Below are 27,631 nucleotides of genomic sequence, written 5' to 3'. Positions count from 1 at the left end.
TCGTACTTCGTATCGAATGTAATGGGTCCTCTGGCTAGTAGCATTCTCAAAATTGATTGTGGAGATGTATCCGTTCTTGCTCTGCAAAAGGAAGTTGTACGTATCGTCGTTGGTCCCAATAAGAGGAGATACCTAACAACCATTCCAAGGTCAGCACTCGTCATCGATGACATTATTAAGGGGCGGTGGGTAAAAGCCGACCCAAAACTGCGGTCTTTGTGTGTGTGCTCCGTTCTTATCCATACCAATGGGGATTTATCTGGGATTCATCCGTCAACAGCCTGTTCTTCACCAATTCGTCATCTCACCGCGGAGAGGAAAAAGTTTCTGCAAAGCCCATCTTCATCTTCATCTGTATACGAGTGCCACACCTCGTCTGCTACCAGCGCGAATGGCTTCATTCATGAATAATTCCACGAATAAAAGCGAAATGTTTCGTTTTGGGTTAATGTCGGCTAGCTGATTTAGTAGGTAGCATTGATGGTCATCCATTCGATCCTCCGCGCTTCCGTGAGCAGGGAAGTGATCAGTCAATGGTGGCTTTCCATCGTCAAAAACCATTGGTCGTATGCTTTCATAGAGGAATCTCTCTATCTTCTTGTCGATGATAGCTGCATATCTGTGGGTCCTTTGTCTCACTCTGAGCGGAGTGAAGGCTACCATCCAGCGCAAATGATTCCATTGTTAGCCTAGAGAATAAACTCTTTGGCTGAAACATGCAGATAGAGGCGTCGGGAGTTGTAACATGCGCCCAATGCAGCAAAGGGCCACAGTATCCGGACAGCATAGAGCCTGCGTCAGTTGAGAGAATGTTCGCCTGTTGTCAACGTAGAAATAAACACTGTATCCATGTGGATGGCACCGTTCTGGCGGTACCGGCAGTTTCCAGAGTCCCTAACGCGGAGTATTGCTCGCATGTAATCAGTACTATATGTAGACATCCCTTCAGAGACCCCGCAACCGACGTATTACGGAACATATACTCTTTTCACGCACTGATGCCGAGAGCCGGGATTGGGTTAATAAAGCCATTACCCGTAGGCTTTCGGCCAACTTCCGTCCTGCTGCCATATTGTAGTATTACCTCTGTTTCTTGTGGACAGATGGACTCCATCCAGAGCGTCACCGAACGATTGATGGCCAGGGATGCCGCCCCGCAAACATTCCCCGATCTGGACTTTGATATATACCTATATATAGGTGAGGGCCACTGAACACAAGTTAAATTTCTCTTCCACTCACCTCCCTTTGAAGCACTTCGACCTGCGATATGAAGCTTCCACTGGCACACGATAACGGACGGGGCTGTGATTCGAACTAGGCCACGTGGACAATAGAGCTGCGAATGTGTGATGAATATTGTTTTTCTTTTGTTCTGTCTAACGGCTACAGTCCTGTAGTAAGACATCAGCTCGACGTTCGAACCGACGCCCCGGACGAGGCCGTGTACGAGATAGACGCCATGGACACATGACGAAGATCATACCAAGCTATCCCCTAAGATATGGGCTGAGCAGCCGTGGCCGTCTACAGTGGCACGGTCTAGCTCTCGTTTTATGTCGAGCTACGATGAAAGCTTATTCTTTTAACCGGTTCGACTACTTTCTGAAGATGTTTCTCCTAAGGGCGAGAATAAGACGACAGGCCCGTAGACCTGGCGAATGAAGGTGGCTAGAATGGATTTTGCGGATCGGTATTGGGAAGAGCACCGACTCTGACGCTGAGTGGCTCTAAAGATGACATTGCCTCAAAGATTCCTGGATCCATGGACATGGTATGGGTGCCGTAGCTGTGAGGTGAAGGAACATGAAATAGTGGATGAGCAGCCTGCGGTTGCGAAGAGGGCACCTCGGTAGCCTGATACACTGGACTTCCTTGAGGAAATTCGGTGGCAGCAGGAGGTGGGGGTGGTTGGTAGTGGTCTTGCACATCTAACGAGATACCGACCGCTGAAAGCTCCTTGTTCAATAGGTTTATGGCGCTTCCGATGACTGAGATGGGTCAGAACAGGTTTGACTCAGACATCCAGGATAGAAAGGAAGCAGAAGAAGGAAAATGTATGCCTAGGTCTGTGACTTACCAGGGCTAAACGTCCTGACTTGCTTCAAGGCTTCGATACAGTAATTCAGGCGCTCAAGGGCTTGCCCATCATCTGGGGCAGCCTGGACCTGGAGTAAGAATATTGATGAAGCAATGTAGACACTGTACGCCAGCGACAGTACACAGTAGTTCATCGTGAATGTTCGGCAAAAGAGATCAAAGATGGCTATGATGGCAGTGGCGGAGGTTACACATTCGACAAGGTAGCGCTTATGTGACGCAACGTCATCTTCCAGTTTTCTGCGAGTGAGCATCGGACGGTAAAGAAGGATCTTAAACGTATGATAGAGACAACTATCCGACGGTTAACGACCTCTACGGAATCGGCGATTGGAACCAGCCAAGACTTACTTTGTGGTGACAATATGAGACGGTGGGGCCAGGTTGGGCAAGGCCATGGGCTCCAGCTTCAGATACGGGGCCAACTCGTCCCACCACTGCTGCAAAGCCGGCTCCTGGGCAGTCAAGCACTCCTGCACTTCGGATTCCGTATTCTGCATGAGTGGGTCGTACATGTGAATCAAGATCTCGTTGAAAATGACTGATAGCCGACACATGCTCAGGAAGCACGAGGCTGAGTGAGCAGTGGATGGTGGATACTTCCAAGGTGCAGTTTGAAGTGGAGGTGCGCCAAACGGAACCCACAGCTCGTTCTCAGCAGAGTCATCGACTAACAACAGCAGAGGTTAGCAGGCAGCGGTCAAACATCAACATGAGCGACTTACACATGATCTGAGGTGGAGATACGGTAGTATGCTTTAACGATGGTGAACGACCGAGATAGAGACTGATGATTTTGTCCCAGAAATAGCACGACCAAAAGACTCGATGTCGGATTTCCACTTCTTCGTCGCTGAAATGGACCGAGCCAGGATACCGTTCTCCGTCGACATGTATTCCCAAATGGTCTATCAATCGGAATGCCAGGCCGCTGTATGTCCAAGCTTGGGTTGTGTTTCCAAGACTACACTCTTGTGCGCTTAAGAGCAACAGGGTTTGGACAGTCGGGATTGTGCAAACACCCCTGCTCAATTCGTCAAACAGCATGCTGCGTGCGTGCTTACCAAACACAGCACCTCCGTCGTACGACTCATCCAGAATGCGCTTTGTATTTGGATCGCTTTTTGCCCATCGGATTGAATGTGAGAGAACAGCGTTGAGGAGCGTATGGGAGTAATATGGACCCAGGGATTGCATATCGCCTACAAAACTCGTAAATATCACAGGGAAAAATAGAAAGAACGAAAAGGAACTACAAGGGTGCGTACGAGTAAAGGCAGGTCGGTAGATGAAGTTGAAGAGGGGTTGTATCCAGCACCAGTGGACATTGAGAAGTGTTTGAAACGGTTCCTGCAAAGAGAAAAAATCATGAGAACTAATGCTATCAAATAGCGAGCACACCATATCATCACACGTACGGGAATTCCAGAATGCTCCTCCAAGACACGCTGCTGCCATGCGTTTGAGACAAGGCGCTCTCTCCGTTGAGTTTCGACTTCGGTAGCAGAGGCGTGTAAGTCGACAGCCACGGCGGCAGAGCTGTGATCACTGGGGAGGTTGAAGAAGCTGGTCGTTCCATGGTAGGTGATGCCGCCCTTGTCGTCTATCTTGAGGCCTCGGAAACTTCGGGCTATGCTGTCGTCGATTTGCTGCCGGGGGTCTTGCTGAGCCGAAGGGCTTGAGTGACTTGACGCGGGAGATTTGCTGTCGCTGGCCGCCGCCGGTGGTGTTGCTGCCGTTGCCTTTGCAAGCTGTTCCTCCAGATCCTTAATGCGGTCTTCCAGTCTTTGCGTATACGACAGCGTCGGGTTCCTGCAGAACGGGTCAGTCAACCACAAGGGACGGAGCCACCAGAAGTAAGAGAAGAGTCTCAGGTAAGTCACACAGTTTATACACGCATTCATCGTTACGAGCAGCGCAGCGTTGACACATGGGCTGTTCGCCGCCGCACTTGACCTAACGCCACCAGCAAAGTCAGCTCTGGACACTGGACCAATCTCTCGTCTCAGCACGCATCTTGCAGCAGAGGCTAGAGACGGCAACGCTGCAAGCCAAAGCTCAAGCTCACCTTGCGCCTGCGACACGGCTCGCAGGAGAACGCGCTCTTCTTGGTGGCCTTTGCCGACGACATGGCGGGCTGGTGGCACCTCGAATTCCGGCAGGCTGAGGAAAAAGAGACTGGACAATTGCTGGCGAGAAAAGAACCCTGTGCCTGTGCCTGTGTCTGTGCTTGGCTCGCAGGTCTAAGCTCAAAGCACTGCCCCGCGTCTCATGCAATTTGATCCCCGCTCCCTATGCCGGGATGGCCAACGATGAAAAAGCCACAGCTGTATGTCTGATTGGTGAGCTGGGCATTAGTGAAATTGCCGCTTGCCGCGTGTTCCTGATCCAGACGCCAAGATGCTTGAATCCGGTACGTGGTGATGCAGTGAGACAATTGCCGTGCGAAATTTGCTGGGCATTGAGCATCGTTGGTGCTGATCAGGTGACTCAGCCAGCACTGCTTGGCTGTCGAAACTCAAAAACTCGGTACACGCACCCGCGCAGGCAAAACGCTGGGGCTACCAAGTGACTGGCCTACTCTAGTAATTGGCGGCGGGCGCCTCTCCTTTGGTACATGCAATGTTAGTACATAAGAGGCAGTTCAGGTTGCGCTTTTTGTCGGTTGGGCCTGAAAAATGCCGGATCTCCCAACGTCGGCGACCAGCCTTCACAAGCCGGAGCGTTACGGAGCAAAATGGCGCCCATTTTCGGAGTTGAGGCGATGAGTAATCGGGGATACCCGCTCCGTAGCTGCATTGTCGGCATTGGCCGAGAGCTACGGCCAAAACAAGCATCTTTTGTCAATGCCGAATACGAATGAGTTCTTTATTTACGGGAGCAGATACACATTTATATCAAGTTACATTCTGTATCGTAGCAGTAACCGATAATTGAGAATGACTTTTATAGAGACAACCTTGGTATGCATCAATTAGGCTTTGGTGCCGTTCGGAATCTACTCTAGGAGGTAGGTAAGATCACTTCGTACTTCAGGCTTGTATAACGTCATCAGTAAACGCAATAGTTATGCAGGGTAGCTCATCGAGCTGGCAGCTCCAACTCCAGATTAATATTGTCTATTGTTCACGGCAGCCGTCCGTTCTTTTGATTGCATGTTAGATTGAGGCTTCTTCATTTATTAACCTTTGTATCAATTGTCCGTGTATTGTTGGTACAGGTATGTTGGTACCTGGGGTGCCGGGCCGGGCCGGACTGTGGGGCTGTCAATGCCGTTGGTTGTAATGTGACGGGTTATAAGGCTGATTGTATCATTCATGTCTTAGATAGCAGATGGCAAAGCTACTGGTCTCAAGCATGCAAGCTAAAGATGGCAGACGGCTTAAGCGAGTGACCAATTGCCATGCACGCAGAAAGGGTGCAATGACCTGGAATGGAATGATCGGCTGACACTATTGGCTAAGACACGGATCCTTCGGCCCCCAAATCACATGCTATGCTATACATCACAAAAAGGCACAGAGGCAAAGCTAACTCAATCTTTTGGTCGTCATCAATTTCACTTTTCATTTTCAGGCCGTTAATTTTATATACATTATGGTATTATATCTTTTTGCCTCTAACTTCCCTGAGAGCAGAGGCTGTTGTGGACGGAAAGAGGGTTGGAGGAAGCATCACCCCAGTTGAGGCTGCCGAGCTGCTGGCCCAGAGCAGTTGAGCCGTCGGCACGGAGGTAGTCGGCTACGAATCATTAGCAATCCGTAATAAAATAGAATAATCTTGCTTGTTTCAAGATTCTGGGTGTGCGATACTTACTGGCGACGGGGAAGTACCACCAGTCCTGGCTTCGGAAGGCGTTGTCGTCCAGCTGGGACAGAGGGTCGTTCCAGCCCTGCGTGTCAAACAGTCAGAAAAAGGAGTCAAAGATTATAGTTACACAAGCTCTGTTTTTCAACTTACAGTGTTGCGGTCATCGTAGTTGGCGTGCTTGCTCCAAGCAATGTAGACCTTGGGGTGATCAAGGTTCTGGCGGCCGTTGTCACCACCACGCTGAAGGGTGCCATCGGCAGTGTTGAAGGTGTTCTGGATATCGCTCCAGTTGAAGGTGCCATAGCCAGAGTGCTGGGACAGGAGGAGTTTGCTGGGGGTCCAGTTTGAGTCTGAACCCTTGGCCCACTCAACAATGACACGCTCCCAGTCGCTGGATGGTGTTAGTGATGAACATTGTCAAATAGAAGTTGGAGAGTACTCACTAAGGGTGGCCCAAAATGCCCTCGGGGTTGGTACTAAAACGGGCTTGGTCAGTATCATGAACTCCCATAGACGATGCCAGACTCAGCTTCGAAAGCTTCGGAGAAGTCTAAAACTTACCCATCCTTCTCGTAGAACAGGGAGTACTGAATTCGGATGGTGGTGTCGGTGCACTTCTGGTAGGAGTAGTAGGTAGGGAATGAAGGCGAAGGGTTCGTGATGCCAACGCCGGGGGTACGGCAGCTGCAGCCAACGTTTGGATAGTCGCAAAGGGGAGCAGAGGGAGTCTGTCCACCGCTGGGGGTGGTGGCAAAGGTGGGAATGCAAGGAGGCTGGTTCATGGCCTGGCCGAAGAACCACATGGGCTGGGCCCTCATGGCAAGTTCGACACCTCCGGCATTGAGCAGGTTGTTCATGTCGGAATCGGAGACGGGAGTGACGGCGGAGGCCAGGGAGGCCAGGCCGGTTCCGGCGAGAAGGGTCTTGATGGCGGTCTTCATCTTGATTCACTGGGCAACAGATACTAGGGGGATATCTGGTGAAGGGTTTGAGGCTGGAGGGTGGCGAGACGAGAAAAAGGGCGAGACAATAGGAGGGATGGCAGCTCTATTATATACTATAACCTATGTCCCCATTTACGTACATCCCTTGCGTCCTCCCGTGGTCCTTGCGCGCTCCATTGCGATCAGCAAAAAGGCTTGTGATGGAGCCATCAGTAGCAGGCCAACCCGTGTTCTCTGTAGTATGCTCTGCGTCGACCTGCCTATTCCATTCAACAACGGATGTCGCCAATTCACTAATCGGCAGACCACCAATCGGGCAGACCCCCCTCCGTAGCCTCCTCGGCCGAGTACTCCGTACCCCCTTTTGGGCTTGTTCGACCGAGGACGCCTTGTGGACGGTCTAGCCATTGGCGCTTGGAGGTTGATACAATTTGGCAGGTCTGGGAGGGCGAAGCGCGGCTGACGCTGAGTCGAGTGCTTACAGAGTCACATTAGGCCGTCACATCATTCATGCAGGCAACGTTTAGCCCCTGGCTAGAGCAATGGGGCGCCTTCAATCCAAGTGCCAAATTAGGATGGGTGGAAACTCGCGGGGAGGTGGAGAGTTGCAACCATTCGTGGAGATGCTTCTTGTGTCCGTCTTGAGATTTGCAAAGACCCGATACAAGGTGCATGTGTAAACTGCAGGTAGTATTTAGAATGCGAGCATGGTAACGCTAGAATGTCATCGGATTCTCGGCCATGATCAGAAGAGAGATTCCGATGAACATTTTGACTGTATTTGCCTGCCTCGGCAGATGAATGACTTGGGGGCTGATCTGCCTTTTGCGCACTTGATGCCGAGCAAATGCCCGTGCAGTCGCATCTCATGGAGCGGTATGACTTGGCGTTGTGAGACGTTGTACACACCGTAACAACATAGCCTCAACGTTGACTTGGATCTTTTCACAAGGCCGCAATTAGTCGCCAAGTGATCAGCGATGATCCCAAGGCCGCTAGCACTAGAACCGTGCTGTCAACGAAACCTTCAGCTGACCAATGCGCATTTATTGCCAGCTTTTCCACCTATCAGATCATCCTGAGGACATTTAAATACTTGGCTTCTGGCTCTAGCGATGCAAACTACACCGGAAATGCTTCTGCAATGAACTGCTAGATCTCGTATTGTCGCCCTAAAGACAAGCAGAAGAAGAAGAAGAGGTGAAGAAGGCGGAAAAGCAGGTGTGCTCTAGCTCCCGAAGTGGGAAAACGGATATGCCTATCTTGGAAACATTGCCGATAAGCATTAAGCAAGAATCATGGTTGTTTATTCTTTACCCACGCTGCTATTCCATTTTGTGATTCGCATTGCATATCGGCATGTGCTAAACCCATCTCCGGCCTCGTGGCCTTCGGTGTCCAAATGGTTCAAGGAAGCTTTTCAAATGCAGCTATTTAAACCTCGTGGCCTCGCCATAGGATACCAGACGTCCGTCGCGGATGTTCTGGACAAGGAATTGCGCAGGCCAGTGGAATTGCCTCTGAGCGCTTGCAAATAAACCGCGCCCAGGTGCTGAGTAGGCAATACAGGATTGGCCATGATGCGTGTCTTGGAGCTTGCCGACGGCCGCAATGGAGGAGAAAAAATCGAGATGACATCAAAACACAAGGCCTTGGTGCGGGCTCTAAGCGATGAGATCCACAGATCAAAGGGAATCCCTGCACGCTTATAAAGGAGGCTAGGGTTTGTTGGGGGGATGCTTTTATTCACCGACGCATCTCTATACAATCTCCAAGCTATCATATGCTGCCATTGGATGTAACATACTGTTTGTGGTACATGATGGTTTCTGTGCTCGTATATCTATTTCACATGCCATTTGGTGCGATTCAACAGAAACTGAGGGATATTTTCGACATCTCAAATGCAACTGGCTGGGGTTCTGATTCGACACAAACAGGGGTTTCCTAGGTTAATACAGTCCGCACATTATCGAGTCATGATGGTACCATACATGCACTCTGCCAGGTACACAGATCTAGCTTACATGTATCTATGCAGATGGTAAGACATCTGTGACAGCCAAGCCACCATAGCCTATCGGTTTGAGCCGAAAATACTAGATAGGTGGTGCTGAATCAGACGGAAAAGCCTCTCCCGTGAAACGGACAAGATTGCAGGTCAATGCTCTATGCTTATAATAAGCCTCGAGCTAAACTCCCAACTTTATTGGACTGATGAATGGGGTGAAACACGGCGAGGTGCAACAACATGCCGACAGCTTACACAAGACTTCAATAGTTTGAGCAGTGACATTAGTTGATGTCTCCTATCAAGTCTGTCTACTCGATTAGATATACCATGGGTGTGTCTGTGCTAGTGTGGTCCCAATCAAGGTTACATGTAGACTCGTATGAGCATGCAAGTCCACTTAGCTCAAGGGTGCTTAGGGTGCCATTCCGGAGCGAATTTGGTAATTTTTCCTAGAAATTTTGACAATGGATATTTCTCACGTCATTCGTGTCGATAGCATGTATTTCGGCAACAGCGGGTAAGTTGTATTTTACTCTTGTATAAGTAATTACTGCGATATGATATAAAAAGGGGGGGGGGGAAACGGATCGAGGAATTATTGCTGTTTTGAGCACTGTCATAATACATCGTGTTGTCTTGGACAGTGACCATTGCAGTTAAAGATTCACAATGTATATCGAGCAGTCCTAAAGATGGACATAGTTGTTGGACATATGGATTTATGCATGACTGCATCCCCTCATAACATATTTACTATGAGTTCTGCGAGCAAGATTAAGACAACCATATCATACAAGCCTCAGGGGTAGCTCCTTGCCGTCAATCCAGGTTTGCAAATCCCTCGTCGCCTGCTCATAGAAGCCGTTGATGGCCGTCTCTTCAACGTAGCCGGTATGCGGCGTGACTAACAAATGGCTCCGACCATTCTTACCCCATTCAGAGCTCCTCCACTCACTGTCCACAGGAAGAGGCTCCTGCCAAAAGACATCGAGCGCGGCACCGCGAATCTTGCCGGCCTTGAGAGTGTTGAGCAGGTCCTGTTCGTTGACGAGCGGGCCTCTCGACGTGTTGTGGAAGAAGGCCGATGGCTTCATCATGTCAAAGTCTTTGGATGTGATGAATCCCCTGGTGCGGTCCGAGAGCACATAGTTCAGGCTGACGACATCAGAAGTTCTGAAGAGTTCCTCGCGGCTGACGGCCTTGAAGGTCTTTTCTCCGGTGGAGGTTGTGACTGGCAAGTTGAAGTGCTTGGCTTGCTCGTCGGCAGCCTCCTGAGTGAGGTTCTGGCTCCAGGCTATGACCTTCATGCCAAAACCAACGTGGAGGATCCGAGCTGCGGCACCGCCCAGACGGCCAAGACCGATGATACCCAGAGTCTTTCCGGACAGGGAAGTGCAAAGGCCGGTCTGCCACAGGCCCGCTTTCATTGCAGCGTCGTCTGCGGCAATGTTCCTGGCGAGTGCTAGGATGGTGGTAACGATATGCTCAACGGTGCTCTCGACGGCATTCTCCCCAGTGGCATGAACGTGAACTGCCGTGGCGACGGGGATGCCCCGCGCTTTGAATGCATCGAGATCCAATGACAAGTTGCGGCGAGCCTGGGTCATGAGAAGCTGCAGATTGGGCAGTCGATTCACCAGCTCTGCGGGGAACGGCGTCCGCTCTCTTACAGTACCTTTATTGGCATATTTAGTCCATGTCTCATTGCCGCTCAATATCAAACACTTAGAGGCTATACATACTTATGACATTAAAGGGCTCAAGCCTCTTGACTAATTCATCCTTGACCGACTGCGGGGTGTCTGGACCGTTGTATGGCAGCAAAGTGTCTGGGAAGTAAGCAATCTCATGTTGATCCTTGAACTTTGCAAAGTGCTTCTCAGACGCATGCTGGTAGTCGTCTAGGACAGCAATCTTGAGTCGCTTGGCAGCCATGATGAACAAAATTGAGTTGATACCTTGATTAAGAGATCAGAAAGAATCGAATGATTGGCAAGATTGTAAATATGATTGCGACATCGCTTCATCTGTTAGTGGAGTAAACCATTGCATATACAGCCTCTTGCATTGCATTTACCCTTCCGGTTTGTAAGCGTTATATCCGCGTACAGTTCCCGACCGCACGCTAGTACTGTCTCTCCGCATCTGATAAAAGAAGTTGGCTTCTTCCACGGCAAATACTCTGTGTGTAAATTATTTTTGAGAACATGTTTGGGCAGTGTTTACTTTTAAACAGCCTATATTGTGTTATGATTTGGCTGCGTTGAACACAATCCACGCTATCAATGGAACACTAAGGAAGCTCGCCCACCAATACCAAATGCTCGCGACAACTCTCGCCATCAAGTAGCGAAACCTGGAGGGTGGGAGGGGTGCTAAGACGGCAAGTCTATGAAATCCAGGAGAGAAAATCCTTGTGTATTGAGGTAGAATGTTCCTCCGCCGAGCATAGCGATGAATTTTCCAGAAGGCTAAGTCCAAGAGATATAGCTCTAGGAAGAGCATCTTTGCAGCTAACCAGACATATCGGACCAAGACTAGAGCCTGGATTCCTAGACGGCACAATGTCGGGGTTTGGCGCAGGGGATAGTATTCTTGTTGTAAGCGGGTAAGGATCCTATCGTGAGCTTCCTTTGGTGTTATGATGGCGCAGATTTGGACGTGTTGAAAGATGAGGCTAAGAATGAGATGCCATCGGAAGAAATGTGGCGAGTTGTATCCATGGCGTTGGGGGTTTGCTGCGTCTGCTAACGATCCAGTCATGATTTTGAGATCCTCCATCTGATGCGCGGTGTTTCCTTATAGGGGTATTTAATCCAAGGTCATTTGCGTAATACCGTGAGCGAGTTGGTTTATTCCGTCTGCGAATTTTGCTGAGTACCCCACGCTGCATGATTGTCCAGGGTGAGAAGAGTGAAGCCCATGGGAGCTATGGATTTGCCAAGGCGTCGAAGCGCTTATCAATGGGAGATGATTTGCGTCATATTGAGAAAAGTCAAAGTTTATCTATAACGTGTAGTTGAGAACAATAGTTGGTAAGAGTGGATTGTTGAGATGAGAGTAGAGTCGGTTAGATGTTTTGACGAGAAAATGTCAAGTGAGTGTGGCGCGCAATCAATCGCTATCATGGTGGGGTGAGCTCATGTGAGCACACGAGCATGTAGGTTGATGCGAGGGGCTCTTTATAAAGAGTAACGGCCTCTACTTATTTGAATACGACTACTTGTTGAACATAATGAATTAAAATGCTTTGTTTCATTATGTTTATATCGCTTTGATATTACAGAATACGTGTACATGTAATAATTACACCACCTTCACTGAGATCCTATCGGCTCAGATGGACAGAATCATAAAACCCCATACATCAAATATTGACCGCAAATATTTACAGCTTGCTCAGTCTCGACGCTCCATCCAATCGAATGACGGTTCCGTTCAACATGGGATTCTCGATAATGTGCTTGACCTACGCGGGCGCACGTTAGTCACTGCAAAGTACAAACCAACCACTGCTGCACTCACCAAGATGGAAAAGTCGGGCGGATTGCCGGCTCGGTTCGGAAACACAAACGTGTCTTCTATGGCTTTCCGAACCCTATCGCTCATGCCAGCCGTCAAATTCGTGTTGAACAGGCTGGGGGCGATGGCAACGACGCGAATGCCCCAGCTCGCCAGATCGCGAGACATGGGCAACGCCATTGATGCGACGGCGCCCTTGGTGGCCGCATAGGCGACCTGGCCGTACTGGCCGTCATAGGCACTCGAACTGCTGACCAAGATGACGACGCCGCGCTCTCCGTCTGGACCCTCGGGCTCGACCTTGGCGAGATGGACTGCGGCTTGGCGGACGAGGTCGATTACGCCTCTAAAGTTGACGCTCAGGACAAAGTCGACGTCGTCAATGTTCAGAGCCTCACCCTTGCGATTCAGGATCTGCATCTTGGTTAGTAAAAAGCCGACTATGGTATGTAGCAATAGCAATTGAAGCCATACAGCTGCTGGAAGGCCAATGCCTGCTCCTGGGATGATACCGCCCAATGGCTTTCCCGTCTGCTTCACCCAGTCCACGGTGCCCTGGACGGCCTTTGCGATGCTCTCAGACTCAGTTACATTGCAGTGGAAGAATTTTGCGGACGATCCCAGCTCCTTTTCCAACTGCTTGCCGTCTTCTTCATCGGACAAGTCGAGGACAGAGACATAGCCGCCAGCTTTGATGATTTCGATGGCGGAGCTCTTGCCGAGGCCGGATGCGCCGCCGGAGATGATGAAGGTGCGGTCCTGGATCTTCATGGCTGGGATGGAATTGTAGGTGAATTGAATCCAATGGAGTTTCGTTATAAAGGAGAGAAAATAAGATGCGATGCGAGATGTTTACACCTGTGAATAATATGTCATATTGCTAGTAGTCATCAAGGGCGGCCGTATTTGTGAAACCAATACGCTGTGCCGAGGCTCGAAGCTCCAGCCCAGTTGAATTGCCATTTTCAGGTGCTCCTCAGCACTAACAGCGTCGAGTCAGATTGTAGTCTACAGTACATGTATACCACATCAGGGCAGTTGATGCTGCTATGCCTTTAAGAGTTTCCCAAGATATAACAGCAATGGACATAATTCAGAAAGTTGGCCTGAGGCTCTTAAACAATAATCTATAATCTCATCACTTTTTCTTCTAGCCCAACTTGTCCTTTGCAAGAATCACAAGTCATGTTGTACACCGTATATGAGCCACATGACGGCTCTCGAGTGGGTTCGACTCCATTCATATTCATGCCCAGCGGTAGCTTAGTCATTGGGCTGCGGCCAGCGATAGGCAGTGGGCAGTTCAGTTCGTTCAGGCTCAGGTTCAGTGGGGGTTGGCGCCGTCTTCGCACTACGGGTGCAGCCATTCAGAGGGCCCGTGCGCTGAAAGCACAGTGACACCATCCCTGCATACCAAGCCACTTTGGTGACCCGAAGCGACATCACACATCCAGAATCTCGCAACGATATCTTTTCTTATCTCTGTGTTTCACTCTGACGACACCCGGCACCCTCGGGCCTCTACCGCTGCATCATCGACAAGGACAGCGACGACATTCCAGCCCTTCTTTTATAACTTGCATTCGCCGGTCGAGACTTGCGCCCCATGATGAGACCCAGGCGGTCGTCCGGGGCGAGCGAATCCAGCACTGGAACAGCCCGCCCCGAACAGGTGAGGAAGGAAGCTCAAGACGAGGCCCAGGACGAGGCTGGTATGACGAGCTGTACTGAGACAACAATGCGATAGGAACTCGGAAGCATGTACGACTACTTGGCCAAGATTATATTGCTGGGACCCAGCGGCTCGGGGAAGTAAGTGGCACCACAGACGCCTCAGTTTCTGCAGGTTGACGATAGCTAACGACGAGATTCGCTGCACACAGGTCATGTCTGCTTCATCGATTTGTCAAGAACGAATGGCGAGTACTGTCGTCACAGACCATCGGCGTCGAGTTTGCAACGAAAATCATCAAAGTCGGGAGCGGGGCGAGACGAAAGCGGATAAAACTCCAAGTATACCAACCCCTCGTCATCTATTGCAGGGGCCCGAACATGTGCTGATACAATCAATCTTTTCTCTTGACAGCTATGGGATACAGCAGGTACCGAGCGGTTTCGATCGGTTTCGAGGTCGTACTATCGAGGAGCGGCCGGTGCAATCTTGGTTTACGACATCGCATCGCACTTATCCTTCCGAGGGCTACAACCGTTTCTTAACGATGCGCGGGCGCTAGCGTCTCCTCATCTGAGCGTCATGCTGGTGGGAAACAAGTTGGACTTGGCTTCTGAGAACCTCATTGATACAAGCTTGCCTCCTCCAACTCCCAGCAGCGTGGGCTCTGTAGCGACTATGACGGCAGGCGTTAACGGCGGAGCTTCATCTTCCTACAAGGACCACGCCGGTTCCATTGGAGCCGGCACGCAACAGAGAGCTACGGAGGCGCCAGAGGGTCGTGAGATATCATCTGCGGAGGCGAGCCGGTGGGCCAGCACCGTGGGCATTCCCGTCGTGACGGAAGCAAGTGCGCTTAACGGCGAAGGTGTGGATGAGATATTCAACCGACTGGCCAGGATGATCTTGACCAAGATTGAGCTGGGCGAAATCGACCCTGACGACCCGATGAGCGGCATTCAATACGGAGACGGTGGCGGGTGGAATACGGCCAGCGATGGAGGCAGCATTAAAAGCTCCGTCACCGGTGGCACGTTGGACGAGGGCCTCAGCGGCCCACGGAGGCGTAGAAGAGGAAAAGGCCGAACCCAGAACTGGAATCTGCGGGAATGGGAAGAAGTCTTTACGCTGAGCAGCCGTCGGAGGAACCGAGGATGCTGTTGATGAAGACGCCCATGACTTACGACACTTTTTGCTTGTTTGTTTTCTTTCCTTCCTTCCTTTTCACTTTTTATAAGCTCAGCCATGTTCAGTTCTATATGCGCGCACGACAAAATGGGAGGAAACCGTTGAAGGATAATACGCATAACCAGCCCTGTTGTTTTTTGTTTTTTTTTATTTTGTTATGCAGAAATGAGCTTTGAGACATCGAATGACAGCACGCAATATTGGCGTTTGGGGAGCAGTATAGAAGTTTTGAAGCCAGCCTCTTGAGTTGGCCCTGACTATTCCTTTGCTTTTTTTTTTCTGTTGCTTCTTCATTTTTATTTGTACTCTATCAAATTTTCCTTGAGCTCTTTTCATATTGTCTAGTATCGTTACTGAATAGGTGAAAATAATTGCTTGGTTTCTTTGCGAATATAGCCGTTGCTGTACTTTGCTTCTGCTTATGGCGTATTGATTTGTATTGTATTGTATTGTATTGTCAGTGCCCAAATCTGCAAGGTACCTATTGTATATGTAGGTACATACGAGACGCTCATCGGGTATCACTGGACACATAATCGGAGTCACTCTGCAGCAATCTTATGCCGGATGGGGTACAGCGCAGTTGTTAGCCCTGGAGCGTCTTAATATGTGATTAATTGCCTGCAGCAGTTCGCATGTTCCGAATAATCGTCCATCCTTCCATTTGCACCACCCCAAAAACCCCCACCTTGCCTCTTCAAGGTGCGGAGAGCGACGTTCCGCGATGGAGTGTCTATAAGTCCCGAGTCTAAGTATAAAGTATCGATTGACTCTTGTTACTTACAACGGATTTCCTGTTTTTCTTCTTCTTTTATTATCTTCTTCAAAGCAATTTTTTTTTATCAAATTTGACGGCATTTCCGTCGTTGCAGAGTTGAGTTTGAGTTACTATCATCACCTGACTTTGCTACCCAACTCCCCCGCAATGGCGCCTCGAACGATCATCCCCATTAATGAGGGTTGGCAGTTTGGACGAACAGATGTAGAGGAAGCTTCATTTCTGCCTGTTTCTCAGTTCCCTACAAATGTCCATCTCGATCTCTTGCACCACAAACTCATTCCCGATCCATTCATTGGAAAAAATGAATTGGATGTGCAATGGGTGGGAGAGGTGAAGGCTTGGCAGTATCGCACCTCGTTCAAGTCTCCCAAGATAGCCAGCAATGAAAAGGCCATTCTCGCCTTTGACGGGTTGGATACTTTTGCTGAGGTGCTTCTCAACGACAAAAAGATTCTCGAAACTGACAACATGTTTATCCCTGAGCGGGTGGATGTCACTGCGCTTCTCAAGGAGACGGGCAACCAACTCGTCATCACTTTTGATAGTGCGTATTTGAGAGGATGGGAGAGAGTTGAGAAGATTCCTAGTCACAAATGGGGTACCTGGAATGGAGATTACTCCAGACTGGGAGTTCGGAAAGCGCAGTATCACTGGGGTTGGGATTGGGGTCCAACGCTGTTGACGTGCGGGCCTTGGAAGCCCATCAACCTCGAGATCTACGAATCCCGTGTGGCTGATTTATATGCAACCGTCACTGTGGATGATTCTCTTGCTAGTGCCAAGGTTGTCCTGCACGCAGCGACTGAGGGAAAGGCATCCAAGGTGCGGTTTGACCTTTCACTGAACGACACCGCTCTGAGCGAGACGGTGGATGTCACGAAAGAAGGGGTCGCTGAGGCTACTTTCAACATTAGCAACCCAGAGCTGTGGTATCCCGTCAGATATGGAAAGCAGCCGCTGTACAAAGCCACGGCGACACTGCTAGATGGCGATGATGAAGTCGACGTTGCATCGAAGAGGATAGGCCTTCGAAAGGTGGAACTGGTCCAGGAGCCACTTAAAGACCAGCCAGGAACATCCTTCTTTTTCAAAGTGAACAACACTCCGATATTCTGCGGAGGCAGCTGCTGGATTCCGGCTGACAACTTCACCCCCCGAATCACCAAAGAAAAGTACCAGAACTGGATCAAGCTCATGGTCGAAGGCAACCAGTCCATGATTCGTATCTGGGGCGGTGGTATTTACGAGGATGAGCATCTGCTTGATGCTTGTGACGAACAAGGTATCCTGGTCTGGGTTGACTTTCTGTTTGCCTGCGGAAACTATCCCACTAACCCGGAGATGCTGCAATCCATCGAAAGGGAAGCTAGGGAGAATGTCAAGATCATGCGACATCACCCTAGTATTGTCATTTACGCTGGCAATAACGAAGATTACCAGTTCCAGGAGAGTGAGGGACTCACCTACCAGGTTGAAGACAAGGATCCTCAAAGCTGGCTCAAGTCAGATTTCCCGGCCCGCTACATCTACGAGCATCTCCTCTCAGAAGTGTGCAAGGACTTGGTACCAGAGACGTTCTACCACTATGGAAGTCCTTGGGGTGGCAAGACATCGTCGGATCCAACTGTAGGAGACATTCATCAATGGAACGTGTGGCATGGCACCCAAGCAAGATACCAAGACTTCGACAAGCTGGGAGGAAGGTTTGTCTCTGAGTTTGGCATGGAGGCTTTCCCATCTATTCGAACTATTGATGCTCTCTTGCCCAAGGGTAAAGACGACACCGAACGACACCCACAGTCGGATATTGTGGATTTCCACAACAAGGCAGATGGCCATGAGCGCCGTATTGCCCTTTACCTCGCAGAGAACATTACATTTACAACAAGCCCACTGGAACAGTATGTCTATGCTACCCAATTGGTTCAGGCCGAGTGCTTGTCATCTGCATTCCGACTCTGGCGTCGTGAGTGGAAAGGTCCCGGACGCGAGTACACTAGCGGAGCTCTCTTGTGGCAGCTAAATGACTGTTGGCCCGTAACTTCGTGGGCCATCGTTGATTACTACCTGCGACCGAAGCTTGCCTACTACACTGTGAAGAGGGAGCTTAATCCTTTCACGGTGGGTATTAAGCGAGTTGAGCATCGCCATCCCAAGAACAAGTACACGAGAGTCGACATTGACGTCAAAACCAAGCTTGAGATTTGGGCTTCCAACTTTACGCTCGAAGACGTCAAGATTGACTGCGTTGTCAAGGCATGGGATGCGGAGACGGCTGAGCAGGTATACAATGAGACTATTGCATCGTCACAACAGCTGCCTGGCAACCAGGCCACTGAGTTGACGGTCATAGATGTTCCAGTCAAGACTCCTAATGCCGGTCTAGAGGGTCGCACTGTTGTTGCAGCATACGTGTATCAGGATGGCAAATTGCTTGCTCGATATGTCGACTGGCCGCAGCCGCTGAAGCATGTGCGCTTACAACAGCCTGAGAGCTTGCAGGCGAAGCTCTCCGAAGACGGCAGCTTGATCACACTGAGTTCAGACAAGCCAGTCAAGGGTGTCGCTTTAGAAAGCGAGGATGAAGCCGTCAAGTTTGACGACAACCTGATTGACCTTGTTCCAGGGGAGGAGGTTACGGTGCGTGTGACAGGCGCTTCTAAGAGCACGGTGATTTCGACGAGGTATCTAGGGATGCGCAGCTAGACTATTTCTCCTAGTTGTTCGCACTATAGCCTAATGAATGTACATGTTTTGTCGAGCACCGTAACGAAATATGATTATCGCCGCGATTTAATGGATGAACCGCACTTTGTCGGACTTTTCTGCTGTCTCCACGCCGTCATGAATGGTTATAAGTGGCTCGCGCAGTTATGACTATTTTAGACTCATGGCAGATAGAGCGACGAATCACTAAACACTTTTCCGTAAATGGGAAAGCTGGACATGGATCTACCGACAATGAGGCTGGCCGGGGATTAAAATCTGTAGAAGCGAGATCCAGAATCCCGCGGGGCTAAAGTGAGACTATGGACGCCTCTGCACGATGCCGGAATTAGGCTGGGTTTAGCAAAGTCCGGCCGTCTCATATGAATCTGGACGAGATGGTTATAACAGAGTATGAGATGGATGAGATATTGAGGTGAAGATGTCAAGAATATAAAAGGCTCTGGAGATGGCTGGGCAAAATGATTTTCATCGAGAGATCATCATCGCCATCCATTGAGATTACAGCCCTTCCACTTACACGGATACAAGCAATACATAGAATCAACTTACACAGACCATTCTTTTATACTTCCAACAATGGCTTCCGAGACTTCTCTTCCTTCCACTCATCGAGCTATTGTTCTGCATTCTCTCGATACCCCCTTAAAAGTCGAGCAGCGCCCTACACCCCAAGTCACTCCAGGCAACGTCGTCGTCCGAGTCCTCACCGCCAATGTCCTCTCCTACGGCCGCGACATCGTCGACGGCACTCGTCCTTACCCTTATCCCAAGCCTTACATCCCCGGTGGCAGCGCAGTGGGAAGAATCGCTGCCGTGGGATCGGACTGCAGCACTTTTACCCCTGGGCAGCTGGTTCTCGTGGACATCATGATGCGTGCTCGAGACGATACCTCGGCGAGTTACCTGCTGGGCATTCACAATGGGTTCTCCAGCAAGACTGTCAAGCTTGCTACTGATGAGTGGAGGGATTCGACTTATGCGGAGTATGCAAAGATTCCTCTTGAGAACTGCTATCCTTTGGATGAGGCTCGCTTGTTGGGAGATCCTGCAAGTGGTGGTTTGGGATATACGGTTGATGATTTGGGCTATATACACCGGCTTCTGGTGCCCTTTGGAGGATTCAGGGATATTGATCTCAAGGTTGGAGAAACTATTCTCATTGGTCCTGCGACGGGGCCTTATGGCACTGCGGCAGTGAGCCTTGCTCTCGCTCTGGGAGCCAAAGTAGTCGCCATGGGGAGAAATGCGCAAGTCCTGGAGCAACTTGCGGCGACGAGCGACAAAGTCAAGACGGTGCAAATCACAGGATCCGTGGGAGCCGACACGGAAGCCATCAAAAAGCACGGCCCAATCGACGTCTTCTTCGACATCTCGCCTCCCGTGGCCGCAGAGTCGACGCACATCATGAGCGGGATCCTGTCCCTGGCGCATTCCGGCCGTGTAAGTCTGATGGGCGGCATCGCGGGCAACATTTCCATCCCGTACGGCGCCATCATGTTCAACGACCTGAAGCTGCACGGCAAGTTCATGTACGAGCGGAAGGATGTCAGGATGCTGATCAAGATGGTGGAGAAGGGCATCATGGGCCTGGGGAAGAAGGTTGGGGCTCGGATTGAGGGCAAGTTTGGGCTTGAGCAGTGGGATGAGGCGTTTACGGCTGCGAAGGAGAATGCAGGACCGGGGCAGTCTGTTATTATTGCTCCGTGAGATGTTTCTCAAAGAATAGTATTTCGCTATGATTTCAATTTACAATAGTTATAGGCTTTTATAAAAACAACTCATATCAAGGACAGTTTATTTGTCAACGTAGTTGTCGATGTAGGCCTTGCGAGTCTCGGGAAAGTCGACAATGCCCTTGCCGGCGACAAAAGTGGTGTGCCAGGGTGCATCAACCTTGCCATCGGCCAGTTGGAGATAGACCTCTGCATGTGCAGGACCAGAAATGGCACCGCCAATGGCCTTTCCTTCAGGGGTACGCTCATCAGCGAAGTAGAAGCTTCACGAAAACATGTTAGTTTGTCTGGATTTGATACAACGAGGCGGTTTGGATATGGAAAAACTCACCCGTATCCCTTCTCCTTATAATACACACTCGCAGCACCAATCCATGAAGCCGCTGCACTCTTGCCGCTACCCAGAGTCACGTAGACCGGGTTGGGCATGGTAACGGCGTTCAGCCAGTTGCCAGTGTAAATAAACACCTTTGACAGCGACTTGTCGAGCTTCTCAAAGCCGGCAACAGCCTCCCTAGCAGCCACATACGCCGAAGTGCTATTGAGCCTCAAATCGCTCTCAAACTTTGCAATGTCAATAGAGAAGAGGTTCGCGGCATCGCTAGGGGGGGTGAGGGCCGCGGCGTTGTAGATGACGATGTTTGGGTCTGCGCCGAGGGACTTGCGGACGGAGTCGAAGATGGGCGGGATGGAGTCTGGGTTTGTGAGGTCGGCGGCGATGGAGACTTGGGTGGCGGAGGAGGATTGCTTGGCGGAGCGGGAGACGAGGGCGACTTTGTAGCCGGCTTGGGAGAAGGTGGAGGAGAGGGCTTGGCCGACGTTGGAGCCGGCGCCGAGGATGAGAGCGATGCCTTTGGAAGCCATTGTTTTAAGTTGTGATGGTGTTGTGAAAGCTAGTGTTTAGTAATAGTTGTAATGTTGTGTTGTTGTTGTTGTATGTTGATGGTTCTTCTCTTTGTCTGAGCATCACCACTGTCTTATACAAACTCACCCACATTCCTTCCGATATCAATCCAACTCTACAGTTTCATCAAAGCATCCCACTCAATACAATTTGTAAGCCCATCTTTGTCGATTCCAAACGCCTTGCATCAAAGGATCGCTTGTACCTAAGCAAGGGCAACTATCTGCCTCCAGATCCATATAATTACTCCTTTGGGGCCACCAAGTTACGCCATAAACGAGGCTGATTTCGTAGCCTTGTGATTTCAAAGCCAGGCTACTACCTTCAAACCAGTAGGATACACCATTATAAGGCTGACAATTCATGACTTTGGGGTCAGCTTTCCGCAATCTTGGTCTGTAAGAAGCGCGCGCGATGGATCGAGCGAATTGAAGGCGTTTGAATTGGGAGCGGGGCTGATATAATGAGCTTTAGGTAATGCGCATAATTCCGTATTTCCGCCTTGGCTCGCGTTTTCTTGCCTAGGCGCGAGGTGGCGTGATGAGTTTGCAGGCATCTGAGTGGTTTTGACTACAATATTTACTGGGGTTCTTCTTCTTGAGGGAATGGGGCTTTATCGATATAAAGACTGTTGCGAATAAGATGCTTGTAGAGACGAGTTGGCATAGCAGGTATGTTCAATGAGATATTGACAAGATGAGCTGAATGCTCAAGGGGTTATAAATTCCTATCTGCAAATGATTGACGACTTGTCATCGTGTATATAGCCAAGATAATTGCTAAATCAATACTACCAATGTCCCATTATACCAAAACGCCGTATCTCTTTTCCCCTTGATATCCCATGTGAGTAGCGTACACGTGCATCGACATCCAATCTGATAAAAGTACATGCAGCAAAAAGTAACTTGAAGAAAATAAAAAGAGAGCAAAGAAGAGAAGAGGCTAGAACCTTTTTTATGATACTGTCTGCCCATCTTCATTCATCTTCGCATTCAAGATAAACTCAAACGGATCAATCGACATGAGCGTCTCCACGTCAAACATCCTCCAATCGAAATCCGGATCCTGAGCCCCCGGGATGCTCATCGCGGCCGTCTGGCCCTCGGCCTGCTGAAACGGCACGGCAGACGACCGCCCGCTGTTCGGAGCGTAGTAAGTCAAAGACATGGACGGCACGGACGGCGGGTACGCGGAGCCGGAAGTGTCGGAGGGCGTCATCAGATTGTTGGGGTGCATCGGGAGGCCGGCCTCGGCAGCTGCGCATTGGGGGGTTCCGCAGAGGCTCTCGACTCCGCGGCAGGGGTTGGAAGATGGGACGACGGTGCAGATGATGCGGTTGATGGCCTTGATGAGGATCTGGGTTTGCGATGGAGATGCCTCGTTGGTGGGTGTCATGCTGGAGAGACAGTCGAGAGCAACGTGTAGCCACGGCAAGTGAGTTTCTACTTTGCTCTTGTCCTGGAGCATGTCGAAGCCTAGGACGTAGCAAGCACCCTCGAGGAAGAAGGAGAAGTATTTCACCTCCTGGAAGGATGGAGTTAGCTCATTATTATCTTAGGACGTGGAATGCTTTCAGGCGTACCTTGCAGAGGTGGTTGATCTCGCACGACTTGTTGATGTACTTGATGATCTGGCGGGCTGGCTCAACGCAATACTCGCACGCAGTGTCAAGCCATGTAAGCTCCCTGAGCTTGTCGCATGACTCAGCTCCAACCTGCGGCGCAGGAGTCCTAAGCTTGCCCCTGAGGACAAGGAATGGGCGAAACATTAACAACTGAACATGGTGATACACTAAAGACAAACTCTCGTTAGTTTTTGATGACAACTGTAGAGACGAATTGAGGTTTCTTGACGTACTTGAGGCGATAATCGTCTTGCAGAATCCGCATTCTCCTGTCCCTGGCTCTCCCTGAATGTCGAGGTGAACATCGAACAGCTGCTCCTCCGCATACGCCTGCAGCTCGTGGCGAAGCTCTGTTGCCGCGTTCCACATGTGTAATAGCGACTCATGATGCTGGTTATATATGCGTGCCGCACACTTTGAGACGAGTCTCGCCAGCCGAACAAGCGCCAGGATGAATTTCTCCTCCGCCGGCACGGGGACTCCGCAGCCCGGGTCTGATATGGAGGTCGGGCGTCCGAGACAGAAGCAAACCCAGCTGTAGGATGGACGTTAGTGAATGCAGTGGATAAGTAAAGGCAAACAAGGCAGTATGACATACGTTTCCATGATGAAGAGACTCCAAAACGTCAATCTGCGCTGCAAGCAATCTCGCATCTGCCCTCGAATGCTGATCCCCCTATGTAGACCAGCTGCAACAGCTTTCCTTGACGCCACGCCAACGTACAAAAACGCAGAGTGAGGCCGTGACCTCTCAAGCTGGAATTGGGCCTGCAACAAAGGAATGTGAATTGCCTGGATGTTGACCAGTTCGTCTAGCTTGTCAGCTCCCTGTGATGCCCGCTGAAATAAGAACTGCGCCAAAGCTTCTTCTTCGAGGATAGATGCGCCAATGGCCATTGCCAACATCACGACGACGACATCGGGAGAGTCGAAAGAGAAGAGCCCCGGCGAAGAGTACAGAAGCTCCGCACGGCGACGGAAGTCTTCCTTGGTCAGGATAGGCAGCAAATGCCAGAACGTTGCCAAGTACCGCTCCAGCACACGGTTGCACAGCTCCCTATCCAGGAACATGGCGGAGTAGTCGTTGGCCATCGTACATGACTTGCCATCAGCTAGATCACCAAAGAAGAGCTGTCGGTTCTGGAACAGATCGAGTCCAGGACCGACCTGGGCCACCTCTTCTCGCCGTGTCAGTGGAGTCTGGATACCCGTGATGAGTCTGTAGATGGAGTGAAGCATAGAGAAGTTGGACGAGGGCCCATAGTGTAGCTGGATGATGGACGACGGCGAAGTAGTGATGGCTGCCACGCTGTGGACATGGAAGCCCCAGCTGTTGTCGTCCTTTGGCTTGTCCCGACTCTCCGGAGCCACATTGATCGGAGCCGGAGCCTCGTCCGTATTACTAGCCCCGGACGAGGAGACTGCACCGGCTGCCGGCGTCTGAGACTTGCGAGGCCGGTTCCTGGTCCGGACCCGATAGACGCACGACACGCTCCGGTTGAGACATCGGGCACACGGCTCCTTGCCGTCACATCTCGTTTTCCGGACCCGGCACGCCTCGCAGGCCTTGCCGATGTTGGTCATCTGAGCGCCGGAGTTTCACGATAGGAACGACTAAACAGAAAGTGGGAGACAAACGCCGGGTTGAACGGGGAAACTGGAGATAAGCGGGATTTCCGGGAATGCAGCTCGCAAGGCGTGAGATGCTTCTCCTCTGCTGGAGTTGAGCAGCGGAATAACAGAACAACAGGCAGTAATACTATTCAATGAATCTTTGTATGTCTGGGGGGAGCAATCGAGAGAGAGAGCTGTATTTGTCAGCCTGAGATTATCGATTGAGCATCGAGCTTTGAGCAGCTTGCCAGTGAACCCACACGCCCAACTGCAGACGTGAAATCACCAATGAGACGGTGTAGGATCGACAATTGCATCTGCGAATGACTTGAAGGGGCGGAACGCGGAATTAGCTGGTTGATATACTATGAGTCGTTGCGGCTCCAGAGTGTTATCGATAGTCTCGTTTGCCACACGGTGTAAAAGGGCGTCGGAAATAGAGCGCTTGTGTGAGCTGGTCTGCTTACAATTCCGCCTGTATAACTCCGACGCCTGTCCGCATCCATCGAAAGGGGTTTTGACAAAGGTTGAATAAAAGCTTAAACAGCATGACCAGAGTTCTTGATAGCCTGTGAACCAATCGGTTCGAAGACAGTTGCCCATGTCTATTTATGCACGTCAATCTGCCACAATTTTAAAGCGCATGCCATACGGAGAATTGTCGTTACAATGTAAGTCAAACCATGAGTCCATAATGCGTGTGCCTAATCTACCTAATCTATAGCTCAATTCTAACTCGAAAAGATTGCTAACCCATATTCCCTAAGATAACTGTAATCCCAAATTTCCAAGACCGAGAAAGAAACAAAAGATGACAAAGCAGCGACGATACAAAGGGGAATTTAAGAAGTAATTCTCCAAAAGAATGACAAAATCCAACATGCATAAATACCAAGGTGTCGCTTTGCAAAATACCATGGCGCTGGCAGGCTAATTGTTGGAAGAAAACAAGCGGCATGCTGGCATAGTCAAAGGTGTTAAACGGTGGCCGGTTTGGTGTCGTGAAAAGTTGCAAAGATAATTGAGTCCAATTTTCTCAGCGTACTGCGGCAAGAGAACTTGCGACCCGACTTCTTCATTGCGTGGCTGCAACGAGTCTCTCCGCGAGAAACGCGTTTGCCTGAAGCAGGATCGTAGTCGTATATCGGTAGCCCGTCATAACTTTCTTCATTGCATTCATAAAACCCTTTCAACTCTCTGATATCTTGCTCACTGACTTGCAGTTGTCCTGGGTCTTCATAATAGTCCATGATTGACCGGGGGTTCTTCTTTCCGAAAAGGACACAGCGGAGTTTTCTTCCCTCTTTGTGGTTTTTATCGGCAAACTCATGACGAAGTCCTAAAATATGACCAATTTCGTGGGCCAAGATATTGGAGAGATGAGTGGCATTGGAAAGTGCCAGATTGTACACGCGCAATTCGCCCGGCACTTCATCTGGGAAGAAAGAAATGGCATAGGTATTGCTGCATCTGCGGCCGTCATACCTCACGACGAAGGTGGCTGAACTGTTGTTATTAAATTCCAGGTCCTCAAAGCTAAAGCGCGCACCAATGCCCCTCCACATACTAATTGCTTCTTGCATCGCTGCTTTTACCTGAATTGCTTCGGCAAATGTCGGGAAACTCTTGGCATCAACTGTATAGGTGAGAACGGAACCTCTGAGCCAGCGTGATATATGGTCTCCTTGCCCAACACGTACTTCGGCACATCCGTATGTCTCGGTGGCACATCTATATTTAGTCACTGCTGTGTGAAGAGGGACAGCATTCTGGCGAAGAAATGTAGCTGCGGCGGCAACACCAGTCTCGGTGCTCATTGAGGAGTCTCTCTCTTGGCCTCGGCCATTCTCCATCTGCGAAGCAGAGCCGTAATGGCGCGGCATATCTGAATGAAACGATAATGTACGGCAATCGGAGGTGGATACTGTCCCAAAAGCGTCCATGTATTGTCCACAGCTGTGTTGACCGACGTTGTCACTCTCATCATCGAGGGTTGTGAAGCTCATCACATCACTTGAGCCGGCGTTATGATCATTCACGGGGGTCATGACATCCCTGCCTCTCTCAAAAGATGAGCGACTGGCATTAGAGTGTGAGACATCATCGTCGATGCCAATGGTGAAGCTTTGAACAGAAGGGTATATAGACGTGGTATGTCCTGATAATACAAGCATCTGTTTAGCACATGATCTGACCGATACAGCAAACTTTATCGCAAGCAAGAAAAGAAATATAATTCCCATACTGGGGGGTGCCGCTACTGCTTCCTTTATAAAATATGGCTTGGAGATCCCCACAATGTGTAGCTTGCTTGTCGCGCGTCGAATCATGTTGGGCTATATTAGGAACGAGCAGTTGGCACTGAAGTCGTCTTTTCATGTCAACCGACTTTTAAAGTATGAAAAGGCCCAGACTTGCATAAGCAAGATATGAGTCAATGCTGGGTGAGTTGCAGTGCGAAACGCCAGAACATTGTTCACTTGGGCGAGCATCTCTTCTTATATCCTCTTCTACTGTGGCTGAAGATTGTAAAAGAATTGGATGGAGCCCGGCAATAGCTGCAGCCGCACATCACGATCGCGCTGTTCGACCAGGGCTCTTAAGCGAGTGTGGAGCTTCATTTGTGCTCAGGTGGATCTGTCGGTCACACGTGGCGTCCTCATCGTCATTGGCCAATTCTGTTGGCTGTGACTGCTAGTATGTGCTTAAATGCTTAATTACATCTGTAGCTTGAGCCACTGTTTTGGTTCCCAGTCGCCCGATTCTCCCCCGTTCGTTCTCACATCCAAAACTGCCATATCTACCAGATCAGCTTTCAACCTAGCCAGGACGTTTCGTTAATATGTATTCACACTTGTCTTATAAAACTGGTCGGCCCAGAGGAGTATGTTTAACAAGACAATCGGATTGCTTGATATAGACTAAGAAAGATCGGATTCGGGTACTTTTTTTTTTTTTTTTGCACAATCCACAACAAATAGACCACAAACCT

The 27,631-nt window shown here is 50.1% G+C and overlaps 11 protein-coding genes across 11 annotated transcripts; 3 read left to right on the top strand and 8 right to left on the bottom strand.

Moving 5' to 3' along the window:
• Nucleotides 1-1,372: 1,372 nt before the first annotated feature.
• V8C40DRAFT_279021 (transcription factor domain-containing protein) lies at nt 1,373-4,677 on the bottom strand. The gene is made up of 8 exons (XM_083221150.1): nt 4,169-4,677; nt 3,986-4,056; nt 3,519-3,912; nt 3,369-3,450; nt 2,826-3,302; nt 2,452-2,770; nt 2,081-2,394; nt 1,373-1,991 (listed from the first exon to the last, which is right to left on the bottom strand). The coding sequence occupies exons 1-8, from the start codon at nt 4,229-4,231 to the stop codon at nt 1,672-1,674; spliced, it is 2,040 nt and encodes a 679-aa protein (XP_083078657.1). The 5' UTR covers nt 4,232-4,677; the 3' UTR covers nt 1,373-1,671.
• Nucleotides 4,678-5,646: 969 nt separating this feature from the next.
• On the bottom strand, nt 5,647-6,906 carry V8C40DRAFT_228880 (uncharacterized protein). The gene is made up of 5 exons (XM_083212368.1): nt 6,472-6,906; nt 6,354-6,386; nt 6,061-6,301; nt 5,917-5,992; nt 5,647-5,841 (listed from the first exon to the last, which is right to left on the bottom strand). The coding sequence occupies exons 1-5, from the start codon at nt 6,849-6,851 to the stop codon at nt 5,720-5,722; spliced, it is 852 nt and encodes a 283-aa protein (XP_083078656.1). The 5' UTR covers nt 6,852-6,906; the 3' UTR covers nt 5,647-5,719.
• A 2,505-nt stretch (nt 6,907-9,411) lies between these two features.
• V8C40DRAFT_228872 (D-isomer specific 2-hydroxyacid dehydrogenase) lies at nt 9,412-10,803 on the bottom strand (the record flags this gene model as incomplete). The annotated part of the gene is made up of 2 exons (XM_083212367.1): nt 9,412-10,399; nt 10,611-10,803. The coding sequence occupies 2 exons, from the start codon at nt 10,801-10,803 to the stop codon at nt 9,657-9,659; spliced, it is 936 nt and encodes a 311-aa protein (XP_083078655.1). The 3' UTR covers nt 9,412-9,656.
• Nucleotides 10,804-11,048: 245 nt separating this feature from the next.
• V8C40DRAFT_228868 (uncharacterized protein) lies at nt 11,049-11,998 on the bottom strand. Its single transcript, XM_083212366.1, has one exon. It carries the CDS (start codon nt 11,647-11,649, stop codon nt 11,116-11,118), a length of 534 nt encoding a protein of 177 aa, XP_083078654.1. The 5' UTR covers nt 11,650-11,998; the 3' UTR covers nt 11,049-11,115.
• A 117-nt stretch (nt 11,999-12,115) lies between these two features.
• On the bottom strand, nt 12,116-13,578 carry V8C40DRAFT_228864 (NAD(P)-binding protein). Its single transcript, XM_083212365.1, has 3 exons — nt 12,865-13,578; nt 12,394-12,804; nt 12,116-12,337 (listed from the first exon to the last, which is right to left on the bottom strand). The coding sequence occupies exons 1-3, from the start codon at nt 13,159-13,161 to the stop codon at nt 12,257-12,259; spliced, it is 789 nt and encodes a 262-aa protein (XP_083078653.1). The 5' UTR covers nt 13,162-13,578; the 3' UTR covers nt 12,116-12,256.
• A 223-nt stretch (nt 13,579-13,801) lies between these two features.
• On the top strand, nt 13,802-15,780 carry V8C40DRAFT_228862 (P-loop containing nucleoside triphosphate hydrolase protein). Its single transcript, XM_083212364.1, has 4 exons — nt 13,802-14,062; nt 14,138-14,202; nt 14,274-14,403; nt 14,477-15,780. The coding sequence occupies exons 1-4, from the start codon at nt 13,997-13,999 to the stop codon at nt 15,224-15,226; spliced, it is 1,011 nt and encodes a 336-aa protein (XP_083078652.1). The 5' UTR covers nt 13,802-13,996; the 3' UTR covers nt 15,227-15,780.
• Nucleotides 15,781-15,909: 129 nt separating this feature from the next.
• Nucleotides 15,910-18,946, top strand: V8C40DRAFT_228860 (glycoside hydrolase superfamily). Its single transcript, XM_083212363.1, has one exon. It carries the CDS (start codon nt 16,176-16,178, stop codon nt 18,735-18,737), a length of 2,562 nt encoding a protein of 853 aa, XP_083078651.1. The 5' UTR covers nt 15,910-16,175; the 3' UTR covers nt 18,738-18,946.
• Nucleotides 18,947-19,601: 655 nt separating this feature from the next.
• V8C40DRAFT_228859 (uncharacterized protein) lies at nt 19,602-20,616 on the top strand. The gene has a single exon (XM_083212362.1). The coding sequence runs from the start codon at nt 19,629-19,631 to the stop codon at nt 20,466-20,468; it is 840 nt and encodes a 279-aa protein (XP_083078650.1). The 5' UTR covers nt 19,602-19,628; the 3' UTR covers nt 20,469-20,616.
• V8C40DRAFT_228858 (uncharacterized protein) lies at nt 20,476-21,827 on the bottom strand. Its single transcript, XM_083212361.1, has 2 exons — nt 20,826-21,827; nt 20,476-20,757 (listed from the first exon to the last, which is right to left on the bottom strand). The coding sequence occupies exons 1-2, from the start codon at nt 21,356-21,358 to the stop codon at nt 20,556-20,558; spliced, it is 735 nt and encodes a 244-aa protein (XP_083078649.1). The 5' UTR covers nt 21,359-21,827; the 3' UTR covers nt 20,476-20,555.
• A 271-nt stretch (nt 21,828-22,098) lies between these two features.
• Nucleotides 22,099-25,002, bottom strand: V8C40DRAFT_228856 (Zn(II)2Cys6 transcription factor). Its single transcript, XM_083212360.1, has 4 exons — nt 23,624-25,002; nt 23,259-23,560; nt 22,984-23,192; nt 22,099-22,925 (listed from the first exon to the last, which is right to left on the bottom strand). Exons 1-4 carry the CDS (start codon nt 24,607-24,609, stop codon nt 22,356-22,358), a joined length of 2,067 nt encoding a protein of 688 aa, XP_083078648.1. The 5' UTR covers nt 24,610-25,002; the 3' UTR covers nt 22,099-22,355.
• Nucleotides 25,003-25,535: 533 nt separating this feature from the next.
• Nucleotides 25,536-27,178, bottom strand: V8C40DRAFT_228852 (uncharacterized protein). Its single transcript, XM_083212359.1, has 2 exons — nt 26,885-27,178; nt 25,536-26,797 (listed from the first exon to the last, which is right to left on the bottom strand). The coding sequence occupies exons 1-2, from the start codon at nt 26,967-26,969 to the stop codon at nt 25,617-25,619; spliced, it is 1,266 nt and encodes a 421-aa protein (XP_083078647.1). The 5' UTR covers nt 26,970-27,178; the 3' UTR covers nt 25,536-25,616.
• Nucleotides 27,179-27,631: the final 453 nt, after the last annotated feature.

This window comes from Trichoderma camerunense (assembly GCF_050948025.1).
Source record: "Trichoderma camerunense strain CBS 138272 chromosome Unknown V8C40scaffold_1, whole genome shotgun sequence".
Classification (NCBI taxonomy): Eukaryota; Fungi; Ascomycota; class Sordariomycetes; order Hypocreales; family Hypocreaceae; genus Trichoderma; species Trichoderma camerunense.
Note: the sequence above shows the minus strand (reverse complement) of the source record. Positions and strands in the feature narration are given on the sequence as shown.